Source organism: Salarias fasciatus, chromosome 23 (assembly GCF_902148845.1).
Source record: "Salarias fasciatus chromosome 23, fSalaFa1.1, whole genome shotgun sequence".
Classification (NCBI taxonomy): domain Eukaryota; kingdom Metazoa; phylum Chordata; class Actinopteri; order Blenniiformes; family Blenniidae; genus Salarias; species Salarias fasciatus.
Genome location: NC_043766.1, coordinates 22,470,902 through 22,484,948, shown reverse-complemented (window position 1 = coordinate 22,484,948; position 14,047 = coordinate 22,470,902). Strand labels below are relative to the sequence as shown.

The window sequence follows — 14,047 nt, the reverse complement described above, 5'->3', positions numbered from 1 at the left end:
TTAGTCCTGGAGCCTCATTAATCATGATGGGAACACTTCCAAATCACAGGGCAGGGCCTCACGGTGTGATTCCCTTTTTTGTTTCTTCCAACCCATTAGCCACTGTGGAAGATACTCCAAAAAAAAGAAGAGTTGCACCGTGAATGGTTTATGACTGAATTACATTTTTTGACACAGGACAGCGGTATGATGAAATTTCAAGTATAGAAAAGACTTGACCATAAAGAAGGAATTCAACATGTATTTAGAGATAATATCAAACTAATAGACGAAGCCAGTTATTGATATGGAGCTATTTTAAATGTAGAGTAAGATGTGATAATAACTGCACTACACAATTCCAGCAGAAATATTTTCAAAGGACCCCAAAGAATCTCATATATGTGAGGAGCAGATATTCAAAGGAGCTACAAGCAGAGGACAATGAAGCCTCTGAGAGGACGGATGAGTCCACCAATGTTCCAACCTGGCTGCTCCCCAACACACACACACAGGCACACACACACTTCCATTAAGTACATAATCCAGTTCTTTCATCTGAAGGGAAAATGTGATATTTTTGATGTAGAAGACAGCAGGGCTTCCCAATACGCATAAATACATGAACTATATGCAGGCATACAGTTTGTGGCCTACTTCCCCATTTGGACATTCCTCTTGGCCCCGGTGGAGAAAAATGCTTTTACTTGTGACTTAGTGAAGCATCGAGTTGGCCCAGTTAAGCAAGACATTTACACCAGTGAAAACACATGCACATAAAGTTGTACACACACACACACACACACACACAGTGGTAATGAGGCCTGGCCATTAGCCAGTGAAGCCACGGTCTTTGTTCACTGGACTGTGGCCATGTCAACAATCCCTCTGAGTTCTGGTGATCAGGGCTTAGAGACAGCAGTGAGTGGTCGACCTGGGCTGAAGAGCAGCGTTTCATCAACACGTGAAGAACTGCGATTACGAATGACGTAGATTGTATTCCTATGGTGGACCCTTTTTGTTTCAACTTTATTGTACAAGTGGAACTGTGTTGTGGTGTGTGAGTCCTGCTAAAACTGATCAGGTGTTTCACACAGCACAATCCACGAAGACCCAAATCTCCAGTGACGATGCTGTAGGGGTGTATCTTTGTACTGTTTAATGGCTCTGTGTTCATCTGACTTTATACTGCTAAATTGCGGATTTAAAGTTCCAAGTTGTTTGACTCATAGCTGCTTCATTTAATAGTTTTACTATTTACAATTAATCCAACAACTTCTTGTAAGGGCAGAGATAAGATAACAAGTACAACTGAAATTACTGTACCGCCAGACGTCAGGGTGCCCGTCATCTTAAGCATTGAAGTTTTTTAATCAAAGTTACAACCAACTGTTTAACTTCAAAGTAACTTGTAAGTTCCTACTCTGTATTAATGTAAAGTTAGTTTCTCAATTACTGTGTGAGATTTGACACGGTCACTCCACTTAGATTTTAAAAGGCATTTTATTTCTGCTGGTGAGCCAGTTTTACTACCACGAGGGGGATATTTAGACTTAATCTTTTTCCACCTCAAATTCAGTGATGAACATCAGCATATATGAGCTTTAAAATGTACTTAATATACTGATGCTTTCATCGACACAGCTGTGTGTTTGATGTCGAAACAGACTGAACAGTCTTCTCAAAGCAAAGGGAATCAGGTCAGCTGGTAATGATCGTCTTCAAGAATAAATCCTACTTGGACAAATGAGAATATGCAAAGACAGATTGAACAGTGTTTACTGTAATTGACGTTTCCCTCACTTTATATGGACGCATGTATCTATTCTCTTCGCACATTTGTCTCTGCTGTGTGTCTTTGTCTTTGGTTTCTGTAACACTCTGTTCCCATCTCTCCTGTCAACAGATCTTTCACATGACCTATGACCTGGCGAGTGCTGTGGTTCGAATTTTCAACCTTATTGGTATGATGCTGCTGTTATGCCACTGGGACGGATGCCTCCAGTTCCTTGTTCCCATGCTCCAGGACTTTCCCTCTGACTGCTGGGTGTCCCTCAACAAGATGGTGGTAAGCACAGATCAGTTCAAAAATTAATGCATCTTGAAGGTTTTCAGTGGACACACAGCACAAGCGTTTGGTAGCCGAGCAACAAATACTGCAAGAAAGAGCAAAGCATAAAACACGTCCTACATGGAAGAGAACTGCGTGTTGTTTACTCTCAGATGGGGAAATTCAGCTTATTTTTAGTTATATTTTCACACTCACATTCACTGGCTCGTATGCAGGACCGGCCTCAATTAAACCTACTAGTAAACCCAAGAGACACACCAGTGTACAGACAGCAGGAGTGGGCTGGGGAAAAAAAAGCATATGTTTTCACTTGGTTCATCCAGCACATTATGTGGTTTGTTATTCAGCTGTTCCCCTCTTTAATTCTCTGTTCAGATGTCCTTCCTTCCTTCCGTCTGCCGGGCAGGTAGCTTCCAGCCATCTGCTGAAAGACAGACCATTAGCAGAGACTTTCTCTAAAAATGTTGCTGGTGTAAAAGAAATGAAGTACACTCAAGGGGTCCAGTGGTACAACACTAAAGTTGCAGGAAAAACAATTATCTGACCAGATAATTAATGAGACAACATCATTAAAGGTTGTTCTTTGTCAACTTATAATATTTATCAGCCAAATAATAATCCCTGCAGGAACATTTTGGTAGCTTTCATCATGTGTCTATTTAGCGTGTTGAACCCTGAACCCCCCCCCCCCACCGCTATTCATTGAAATTCATGACAATAAATGGAAAAAAAAAAACACTAAAACAATCTGAGTCTTTATCTTTGCCAGCCTCTTTCCATTAACAACAAAGCCAGAAGAAGAAACCTCAACACAAGACATGCACTGACCACAGAGGGTAGAATTAATCCCTCCATCCACCCCGAAACTGGCTATGTTGACGACCACCAGTGTGCCAGACGTGACTGTTGCCGGCTAAATGGGAGCTGAGCTGTACCTGTAAGCAGCAATCTCCACTAAGTATTAGATAGCCAGCCACATTTAGAAATATTGCATGTAAGAGCGAACAATTTATTTACAGAGCACCATTCAGACGCAAGGCAAATTCATAGTGCTCTGCAAAGAAATAAAAGAACTAAAAATGAAAACAAAAATGATTAAGACTCTTAACATTAAGTGATCAAGATGATGAAAAACATTAAAACAAAGGGATTAAAAACAGCATTAAAATGAGAAGAAACAAAGGAAAAGATATCATAAGATAACAGTAATCAAAGAAGTAATATTCATTGTTTACATCCTACACAATCTATTGTTTTAGTGCTGGTTTATTTTCTGAACGAAATGCTGAGGCTGTGCGTGCTGAGTTTACAGAGTGGTGGATTTGTGTCTGTCTTGCATACAGAAAATGGACTGATGGAAAACTGCATTAATGTGCTAAATAAATCTGTTATCAATGAACTTGACGTAAGACTACGCTGGCTTTAGAGTTTTAGTGCAGAATGAATGTGAAGTAATTGGTGGGCTTGTTGACAATTGTGGTTTAATTACACTGAATTAAAGTTGTAAATTACATTAACATCACTGTAGGGACAAATTGCGCTGCCATTGTGCCACTATGATGAGGCTGAATGTTACTGTCAGCTGATTGATGCTTCCTACTCTAATGTAAGAGTCTACATATTTAGTTGTTTTTATGGCATTTAAGTGCTGGTTTAATATATGTTTGATAAAACATTTGGACGCACTGACTGTAAAGTCAATAAATGTGACTGAAAGAATGAAACACCTGCTGTGTCCACGGTGTGTTCTCACATTGGTTTTTGAAGTACAGACAGAGTCACGAAACATTTTATCTTATCTGAAATGTTTAATACATTGATTTGATTTAAAGGTAGAATAAGTTATTTCAGTTGGTGTGGCAATCAGAACAGAATGTATTTAAAGTGGCTCCTCAAGGGAACAGCAACAAATGTGTGGAATGAATAATATTAATGGATAAACAACACTGTGTAAGCAAGTTAAGGTTCAGTCCAAATATAGACGTCCTGTCTGCAAGCACTTACAGGCTTTCAAGTAAAATAATCCTATAAAAGATAATAGAGTGACAGGAATACACTCTGCTAACTGTAAATGTGGTAGATAAAAGTCTGACACAGCCTCTATTTTAGGTCTGCTTTGTAAAACAGGCCCTTACTGCAGGCCGGCACACTTCTACAGATAGTTTGGACACTGGTACAGAGAAGTGATGTACTCGAGTTTCAGGAACTGTATGAATGAGTAAGACCCCTGAACCTTCGGAACAAATGTGTCAGGCCTGTTTCATTTGCTCATGAGCACGCATGCGTGCTTTCCACGTACGTATGGGTCTCACACCCTTTTACCTTAAGGGACATCACTGTCATTTCACTGTTGTCACTTCGTCTTTCAATTTGTCATGTCATGTGCTTTTATTCTGTATACAGTCTCACACACACAAAGACACACACACACACACACACACACACACACACACACACACACACACACACTTGTCTTGTGTTTGAATGGTCGTTACACTGCTTTGCATTTATTTCCTCCCCTGAAAACTGTGTGACTTTCACTGTCGGAGAGCAATGACAAATGCAGGTGTGGTGTGTGTCACTTAGCTTAATTTCAAGTTTGGTCATCTTTGTGTATGGGCAGGTTTGAATATTTTCATTTTCTTCATGTTCTCCGAAGTACAACCGTGTGTGTGTGTGTGTGTGTGTGTGTGTGTGTGTGTGTGTGTGTGTGTGTGTGTGTGTGTGTGTGTGTGTCTTTCTGTAGCCTGAGCATTGTTATCCATCCCCCCCCTGAACAACCCTAACTTGGTTAAAGCGGCTGTGGGAGGAGGAAGAAAAGATAGATGGATATTTTGTTTATGTGGACGTTATCCATTTTTGGAGAGGACTCTTCTCCTTTATCACACGATGACTTGTTTGTGGTGGTGTATTGTCTATCAGTTGCCCTCCCCCTCCACCAACCCCCCCACCCCCAACTTGTCTTCCTCCTCTCCATGGTGCTGTGCATACGTTCAGCTTTCCTTTAGAAGCTTCAGAGCGATGCATGTTGTTCATGCCCGCCTGCTGCTCTCCGAGCCGTCGGTGCCACGCTGCCGAGCCCCGGCGTGGGCGTGGCTGCCTGGTATGCTGAGCTGTTTGCCACATCGGGGTAATCAAGGTCAGGTCCTCTCCTGAGTCACTTTGAATGAGAGAGACGGTGTTAAACGATCCTCATCCTCGTGCCTCCAGGCTCACTGGACATACTGGATGCCATCTCACTTTCACTTTTGGATCATTCTTGCGCTCAGAGCTTTAATAATGGAGGAAGAAACGATTATATAAACATCACGTAGTCAGAGCTCATAGTTTTTTGTACTTGCTCTTGTTCCCATCTCCTTTTGTTATTCTGAGCTTTTTGTGTAAAAATAATCAAAATAGCCTCCTTCCTCTGCTTTTTTCCTTTGTAATGTATTCAAATCTTCCCGTTATCACTCAAAGACAATACCTGTGACTTATGAAAGATGTGCAAACAGCAGACTGTGGTGTTTATAGTAAGCCTGATAATCGGGATCCTGCTGTACAGAGATTACAAAAGACCAGATCATCATGGCCTGTTATGTAAGTGAGTCTGTTATGTGGATGATGACAGGTGGTTTTGTCCCATCTATCTCTGCCTGATTGGTTGTTAGATCAATTGCATTAGTACAAAGTCACTCTTTTCCTCTCAATTTCAGCTTCTACTTCTTACTGTGCCATTCGTCTGTAATATTTAAGCGACAATGAGACACATCACTAGAGAATGAGGGAGTTGCTCTGGCTGTTCAGTTCATGAGGACTTATACACACTCACTTGTGTTCAGGTGCACAGCGATGCACTTGGCAATACAGTTAATGGGCAAATCCTCCCTTTATTCAGCTGCTGGAGTAATTCCACTGGCTGCAAGGTCTGTCAGCACACATAAGAATAATGGACAGCTGCATAGTGAGATGTGTGCGGAGGTGTTGGTGTGTATGTGTGTGAATGACAAAATGCCTGTAATGATCTGACAGACACTCACAGTGCTAATTTGGGTTTAGACCTCAGTGACACACTATGAAGTTGTCAAAGAAGAAGAGTGGAAACCAATGGTTCAATGTAGTGTGCAATTTGGAACAATGGACATGCACATAATATCCAAGTAGAAACTGAATGGACTCTTCATTTTCTCAGTTAGTTCTCATTTATGAGTGCTACATGTTTGTGAGAGTATGTCACAGATTGGTGGCGAACCCAAAAGTGGACTCATTCACCGAGAAAAGTTCAAAGACTTTAGTCCAAAGGTGAAGGTATCTTGAGGGGGCGTCCAAAACAATAACCAAAACATGAGCAGAAGTCAAAAACAGGCGAAAGTCTAAAACACGACAAAACCAACGACCACGAGGGTAAACGCAGGATGTCTCAAGAAAAAAGTATGAAGGTGATCTGGCAATGAAACACTCAGGGGAGAAGGTTTATATATAGCGGGGAGAGAAAGACACAGATGAAACACAACGCAGAATCAGACGCACAGAGGGAGGACAGACAGTAAGGACAAGTGTGCAGTGACGGACAAAACATTTAAGACACTGAGTCTTCTTGAGACCACAGAGCCATAAGAGAATGCAGATGTAGAGGTTTTAGTTATGCAGTGAAACTTTGTGAGCACAGCTTTTGCTAGGAGATCAATAGACCTTTTTGAAAGTATTCATATTTATAGATCAAAGCATTTTAAGTTTCTCATGTCCTTTTGAAACAATGCGTTTTTGTGTTTGTAAGGATGAATGCAATCTCATACTCTCTCAGATTCCCCACAGTGGTTTTTTTTTTCTCATCAAAACAAATACCAGAACTAAGCTATAAAGCATTTCTGTATCAGTGTCCAAACTGTGTGTGGAAGTGTGCCACTGGCCCTGCTCTGTAAAGCACATCTTAAAATAGAGGCTGCAGTGCCAGATGTTTATCTACCACATTTATAGTTACCAGAGTGTACTCCTGTCACTCCGTTATCTAGTTATATGCTCATTAACTGTTTGAAGCACTGCTATTCATTCATGACAGCTAATAGAAGAGATTTTATTTGTCCAAGAAAACATTCATCTGACGCTGCAAAATAAATTAAAGAATAATAATTCTGACTCATTTTCGTGTAGTTGTGAGCACTCTCACCCTATTGTGTATAGCCCTCATTTGACATTTGATTCAAAGATTATTAGGCCCTTTCTGTGTGGAGTTTGCATGTTCTCCCTGTGTGTTAGGAAGACGAAACAAGAAAGACAGCACACTTTATTATATAATGATTATTATATAATACAAATATCTTAACATCTGTATATTTCCTATTAATGCATTGGTTTTGACCTGGTACACTGGCTTCCCCCCACATTCTGTAAACTAGCATTTGAGATTAACTGGTCACTTACATTAACCAGTTGAATAAAACTGTGATCCATGCAAGCATATATCCATCCATCATAGATGGAACATAAATGGTTTCTGTGGTTATGCATAAAAATAATACATCTTTCTTCCTCTGTTTCTTGTTACCAATAAAGACACAGTTCTTCAACAAACACTTACCTTACACTGGGCACTTCCAGGACAGAACTGATGCTCTGGGTTTGACTCGTATGGCCACAGCTTGCAGTTTGAGACACTGAGCTGATACACATGGTTGCACACAAACAGCAGTGTAATTCGTACAGCTGTGTCTCAGTACAGGAGTCTCCAAATGACACAGTTCATTAAGGTGGGGCCCTCAGAGGACTCACATGTCGGATTGAGCCTCCTTCCTCTTTACCGTGGGTCATTTATTACAAACCTAAACTGCTCTTAGTGATGATAGTGGTGAACCTATGATTATTACCGTCAGAAAACCTTGTCTGGTAACAAACACACTCGCACGGCTGAACTTGATTCTCAGTTGCGCTGAGAGCAGCACGGCAGCTGTGGTGTTTCTGACTGCAGTGCTGCCGTTGTTGAATACCACAGGGCTTTACACTGAAATGTAAAAAAGCCTCTCAACTTCTAAATATCAGGCTTTGAAACTGGAGAATAGTTGAACGAATGAGATGACAGATTCCATGTTAATAACAGCTAGGTATCGAGATCATTTCTATCCAGTCTTTATTATCCGAGCTGATGCTTATTTATCAGATTTAACTATCAGATAATTTCCATTATTATTCATTTATGTAATGTTTCAATTGTAATTTTGGGCTCAAATTTCATTTTCTGGACAGGAAAGCTATTTTTGCTGATTAAAATGAAGGTCACTATTTGTCTTCATCTTAAGGTCCACCACTTTAAACTGGATTCCTGAATTCTCCTTGGGGGCCATGCATTGCCCACTGCTCTTTCAGGATCAATAATAATGGATCACATCACTTCACTGAATTACTGTGTATGCAAATAAACTAATTTGTTCTTCCTCTTTCTTGATTCATGACTCAAAACTTGCCAAATTATTCACCTTACCTTGACTGTGTATCACTGAAGAAACTGCACATTCTCAAGAGACAGCGGCCTTCTCCCACAATTACAAGAGGCACATGCTGAAATTAAATGTGCTAATTTTAAAGTGTCCTGGTCATTTCCAATAAGATGTGTGTCCAAAACACAAAACATCTCGATTCTGGTATGGGTTAAAGGAGTATGGATGGATGGATGAACTGAAGATTTTTTTTAAAAACTGTTAATAACTTCATGCAACAATGAAACCATCTACAACATACCAGCAATTTATTCTTAGAAGTAAAGATTGTGCACTGGGATTAATAACAATTAATTGCTTTACTAGAGCACATATAGAAAATACATAGCATAGTAAACAGTAAATCCTATTGTTTTCCATTCTATGCTACTTCATATTGTACTCCTTTAGTTCTGAATAATGAAGCTTAACTTTGCTAAATAGTTCATTCAGAGAAGCTTGCATTTTAAAAATGTAAGAGTCAGTTGTTCCACTTCCACTATCTGTATATTGTCAGAGACTGGTTGTCAAAATGTGCATGTTTGACCTAACTTCACTTCACATTCCGCAAGAAACTTTACCATGACTTTGTATAATGTGCCTCATTAAGCTCTAGGCTGAGGCCTATTCTAGGAAGCGGGATTACCTGGGGTAACTTACCCAGACATTCACAATCCCGATAAGAGGCACTATAAAGCAGGCTGTCAACTCAATAATTGAACCCAGGGCTTTCCAACCTTGATCAGTGCATGTGCACCTGCAATGGATTGGGTTTGCAGCATCTGCAAACCCTGCAGAGCAGCTTACGTCCCGATGGAGGAGCACACAGTTATTCTCAACTATTATTCTCAATTAATCACAGACAATGAAGTAGGGAGTAAAAAAAAAGCATATTTTTGAATTGCAATAGATAACTCTGACCTGTTTTTAATCTCAGTTGTTAAACCGCATTTACATACATGTGGAGCTGAGCATTTTGGCTTTATTGTAAATTCCCACAGAGACAGTAAAACAACACAGTCAAATAGATGTTGTAAGTCAAACAGCGAGGCAAGCCAAATGGGTGTGCCAGCATGCATGTACATCCACTATTCTATAATTACACCATAATGCATCATAGATGTTCCACATTCCCTTTGTGTACCTCCGTAAATGTATTATGTATAATTAGCTATCATCCGCACCGCTCAGTGAAGACTGATAGCAAATAAAACCAACACAACAAATTTCATTCATTTCCTTTGTCTCCCTCTTCGCCCTCACAGAGCGTGGTATCTCTGTAGATTTAGATTATTGTGTTACCATGAAGATTGTCATTTCCAATAGAAAGAGACAGCTGTGCACTGTGTCAGTTTTAATTAGCTGTTGCATAAAACTTAAACAGACACTGACCAGTTACAGATGGTCAGTGCATTTAAAGTACTACGTCTCCTTTACTTGGCACACAAGCAAATGAAGCATTTAATATTTGGTGACTGGAGTCGAAGGTTTCCACCTAAGCTTGGACACACAATCCCGCATGGTTCAGAGTTTAGAATTTGTAGTTTAATTATTTGAAAAACAGATCAAAAACAGAGGACTATCCTTCAGCCAGTTCTTGATTCCAATAAAAATATCTCTAGGAATACTGCAGTCATGAGCCGGGTTATATACACACACACGCACGCATGCACGCACGCACACACACACACACACGCAGGCATTCAGCCAGATTTATTTTCAACCCATGAATGAGCGATATACTGATACCTCCTGTATTTATGCTAAGATGGTGAAAAACTACAGGAAGGAGCCATAGATTGACAGTAATGATATCTTAGAAACGCCCCAATAGCATGAAATCATGCAAGATAGCCCATTTTATCACCAGGAGTTGCTGAGTTCACATACAGATAAAGTAAAGGTTATTACCTTAACCCAAGGAGGTTATGGAATCACGTTGGTTTGTTGGTTTGTTGGTTTATTTGTTAGCAACATTACGGAAAAAGTAATGGACGGATTGCAATGAAACTTTGTGGAAACTTTGTGGAAAGGTGGGTCTTGGACTTAGAATCCATTAAATTTTGGTGATGATCCGGATCACTGTCTGGTTCCAGGAATTTTTTAAAGGATTCTTTATCACTGAGAGACAGGGAGTCTTTCACAAAGTTGGGCAGGCCCGCCGACAGGGGCCTGTGTGGCATGTGCACGCCACGCTGCACCGCACGCCGCTCGCTGCAGTGCTCCGCTTCGATCTGACCACTCCCCCGATCACAATGTTGTTTTATTATAGATGGTGTTCTTATTGTTGCTGGTGACTAATTTGAACTGTGGTGGAGGTCTGCGCTCTCTGACTGCCAAATTCTAGTTATTTATGTTATTAGAGGGATCAAGGTTCAAGCTTCAAAGTGGTTCAAGGTGACTTTATTGATACCTGTCGGTAGATTTTTTTTTTCTGTTCTACTGCAGCTGGACAGTAGAACAGAAAAAAAAAAATCTCCTGCCAAACTCCTGACTGTTAGTTGCAAGCACCAAGGTGTTAATATGAATTACAAAACCAATCAATGGAATTACCATAAGGAATTATTTTATAAGCAGTATTTAAGATACAGACATACATATATAGACCCCTTCTCAGGCTGCATGTTTAAATGCTTTGCCAACAGTTGTGTGACGTATTTCCTTTTAAAAATGTGTCCAAGAACTCTATATGATAGTGAGACAAAGACTGAAGCTATAAAACAGCATTTCATAGAAATAGCAACAAAGCGAGAGATGTGACATTGTCTGACATAATCTAACAGCTTCAAACTGTTGTCATTTATCTTTCATGTAAGATTATAAGGTCCAACTTATCTCCTCAAACAAATCATAAAGCGTTGATACTGCTGACAGCTCGAGACCGATAGAAAACTTTAAGCCATGTTCAGATCCAGAGCTGAGTGCACAGAGTGACAGTGAGGCTGAGTCTCTGGTTACCCCGCTGCTCAAGGCTAAGTGCCTTTGAAATCCCATCTTCTGTCTGTACAGTCCATCAAATCACCTTTATAAACGCTAATTTTTAAACATCTGATGGCAGCGCTTTGCCAGCATGCCCTCTCTCAACCCCAGCAGATTTGAATCTGAAATTGATGCAAATCGCCCTGGAAAAATACAAATCAGTAAAGAATCTATCCCGTCAATCAGCGGCTGAGCCGGCAGAGGAGATTTAGGCCACACGCATGCACGCCACCTGCGTGCGCTCACACAAGCATTTAATGGTAAACTCCAGACACTGTGCAAACCACCACTATCTTAGGGGATGATGTGAGCTCCAGCAGTGCCTGTGGAGGGCTCTCTAATGAATCCAGCGTGGAGGAGTGGGGCCTTGACTGAGTGCACAAGCACCAATCAAAGAAAGACGGGAGCAGGCAGATGTACAGGCTCCTCGTTAACTGCTCGCCTTTTCCTTTGTCTTCTCCTACTTGGCCGAGACAAGGCGAGGCTGCTTAGTGATAATCATTAGGCCCCTTGCAAAATCTGACACAATCACGAGACACAGCTACAGACTTCACCAGTAATATCTTACTCCTCTGACTTCTTTTTCTGCCATTCACTTTTCCCTCCACCGTGGCTGTCACGCTGCACTCGTATGGATTTTCACCGCACTGAGCCCTAACAGTCTGTCTTTGGCAAGATGAAAGCCTCAGGCCATCAGGCCAAACCACCTCTAACATTACACTGAACTTATGAAAGTGAAAAAAGCTTTTTAGAGCGAGGCAATGGCCTGCATTGTCCACTTACTCATCCATTCTCACTTATTTCTCCTCCACCTTTATGTTCTTCCTAAATTTTTTTAACCCCCCCCCCCGAAATCCTTTCCTACAGAATGACTCATGGAGTGAGCTTTACTCCTTCGCCCTCTTCAAAGCCATGAGCCACATGCTGTGTATTGGATATGGAAGACAAGCCCCGGAGAGCATGTCGGATATCTGGCTCACCATGCTCAGTATGATCGTGGGAGCCACCTGCTACGCCATGTTCATCGGTCATGCCACCGCTCTCATCCAGTCACTGGACTCGTCCAGACGGCAGTATCAGGAAAAGGTAAGGATCTTGATCGTTTCTGGCTTATGCACTTCCTCACTGCTTTAACCTGTTATAGAGCACTCAGTGAAAGAGCTGACAATGAAAAACACAACCAGAGCCTTGTTACAAGACTTTCAGGTGTCGAGGAAATAAATACTTTGACATTTACTTTTCATGGAAGAAAAACGATTGGAGAGTGTAAAACAAACCAAAATGACAAGACTTCTTAATTCTCACCTAAAAATATTCTCATTGGAATTCTCCCAAAATACTATTCTATGCTCCTCTGAGCAAATTTAACATTATTTGATTTCAGCATTGTTTAAGTATTTTTGAACTCGCTTTTTTTAGATTATTTTGATTCAAATTCACTTTTTGGAACAGTGTTGAGACACCTGCTACTTGATTTCAGAAAAAAAAAGAGATGGCAGTAGAATGTAAGCCCCCTTTGCAACATAAGACAGCCAACAGTCTCTTTTAACAAATGAGTCAAAAGTTTTTTTGTACACTGAGCAGCTAAATAATGGATTTCAGCTCGAGGATGACAGAGGGAAAGAAAGAGCTATAATATCACTCCAAAGCGTTGATATATGTTCCGTAGATGGGAAAATGCCAATTATTGAGCCTGCCACAGCAGGTTGATGATAGTGTAGCAGTGTAGCTAGTTTCTCTTGTCTTGCCTTGTTAAAGCCTATTTAATGTGCGTTGACAGGGATATCGCTTCGTCTTTGAAAGATAGGGCATTGAGAGGATTAAGATTTATATTTGATGTCAGAGGGTGAGTTGTGTTGCTGCTATTTATGAGCATATTCTATTTTCAAACTCACTTTACACTTCAGATTCTCTTTAGCTTCCGTGCGCATTGTTTATGCTTTCAATAATAGTGTTCACATGGATTATTAGTTGTGACAATCAAGTTTGATTCCTGTATAATCGACAACAGTATGAGTATGTTGCCACTTCGGTAAGTGACTCCAATTTTAAGAAGGTGGCATTCTTTGAATAACAAGGTACTATAGTAGTTGTTTGTTAAAATGTACTTTAAGAATAAGTTTTTTCCTTTTTTTGGGGGGTGCGCATGTGTGATTTTTTTTTTTTTTTTTTTTTTTTTTTTTTCCCCCAGTATATCTGACTTAGGTGATGAGGTGATTAGTGGCGCATTATCATAATCGAGGTGGTCCTACAGTCTCCAGGACATCGTAAGAAGTCCCTATAACAAGAGTGAACCTACTCAGTCTCTCCTGCTATGTTGTGCAATGTGGATGAGGTTGTCATGCCTGATGTGAACAAAGAGGATACCTCATTTGATTCCAACACACACACGGCATCTGCTCTATTAGTTCAGTATTAACGGCTGCATCTTGCTGGGCCCCAGACCGTCTGTCACGTCTGAGCGCTGCCAAATCAAAGCTTTCCATTTCTGCAGGCCGGGGAAGGGAGCATGCTCCTGCTTTTTAAGGCTATAGTGTCACTGGTGTTCTGTGTCTTGTCAGCTTCCTTA

At 40.7% G+C, this 14,047-nt stretch overlaps 1 protein-coding gene across 1 annotated transcript in view; it reads left to right on the top strand.

The window, feature by feature from the left end:
* Positions 1 to 14,047, top strand: part of hcn2b (hyperpolarization activated cyclic nucleotide-gated potassium channel 2b) — a 37,333-nt gene that overhangs the window by 5,306 nt on the left and 17,980 nt on the right. Inside the window, exons 3-4 of the mRNA XM_030082437.1 lie at positions 1,886 to 2,047; positions 12,346 to 12,564. Coding sequence (XP_029938297.1) covers positions 1,886 to 2,047; positions 12,346 to 12,564 — 381 coding nt within the window. The remainder of the gene's footprint in view (positions 1 to 1,885; positions 2,048 to 12,345; positions 12,565 to 14,047) is intronic.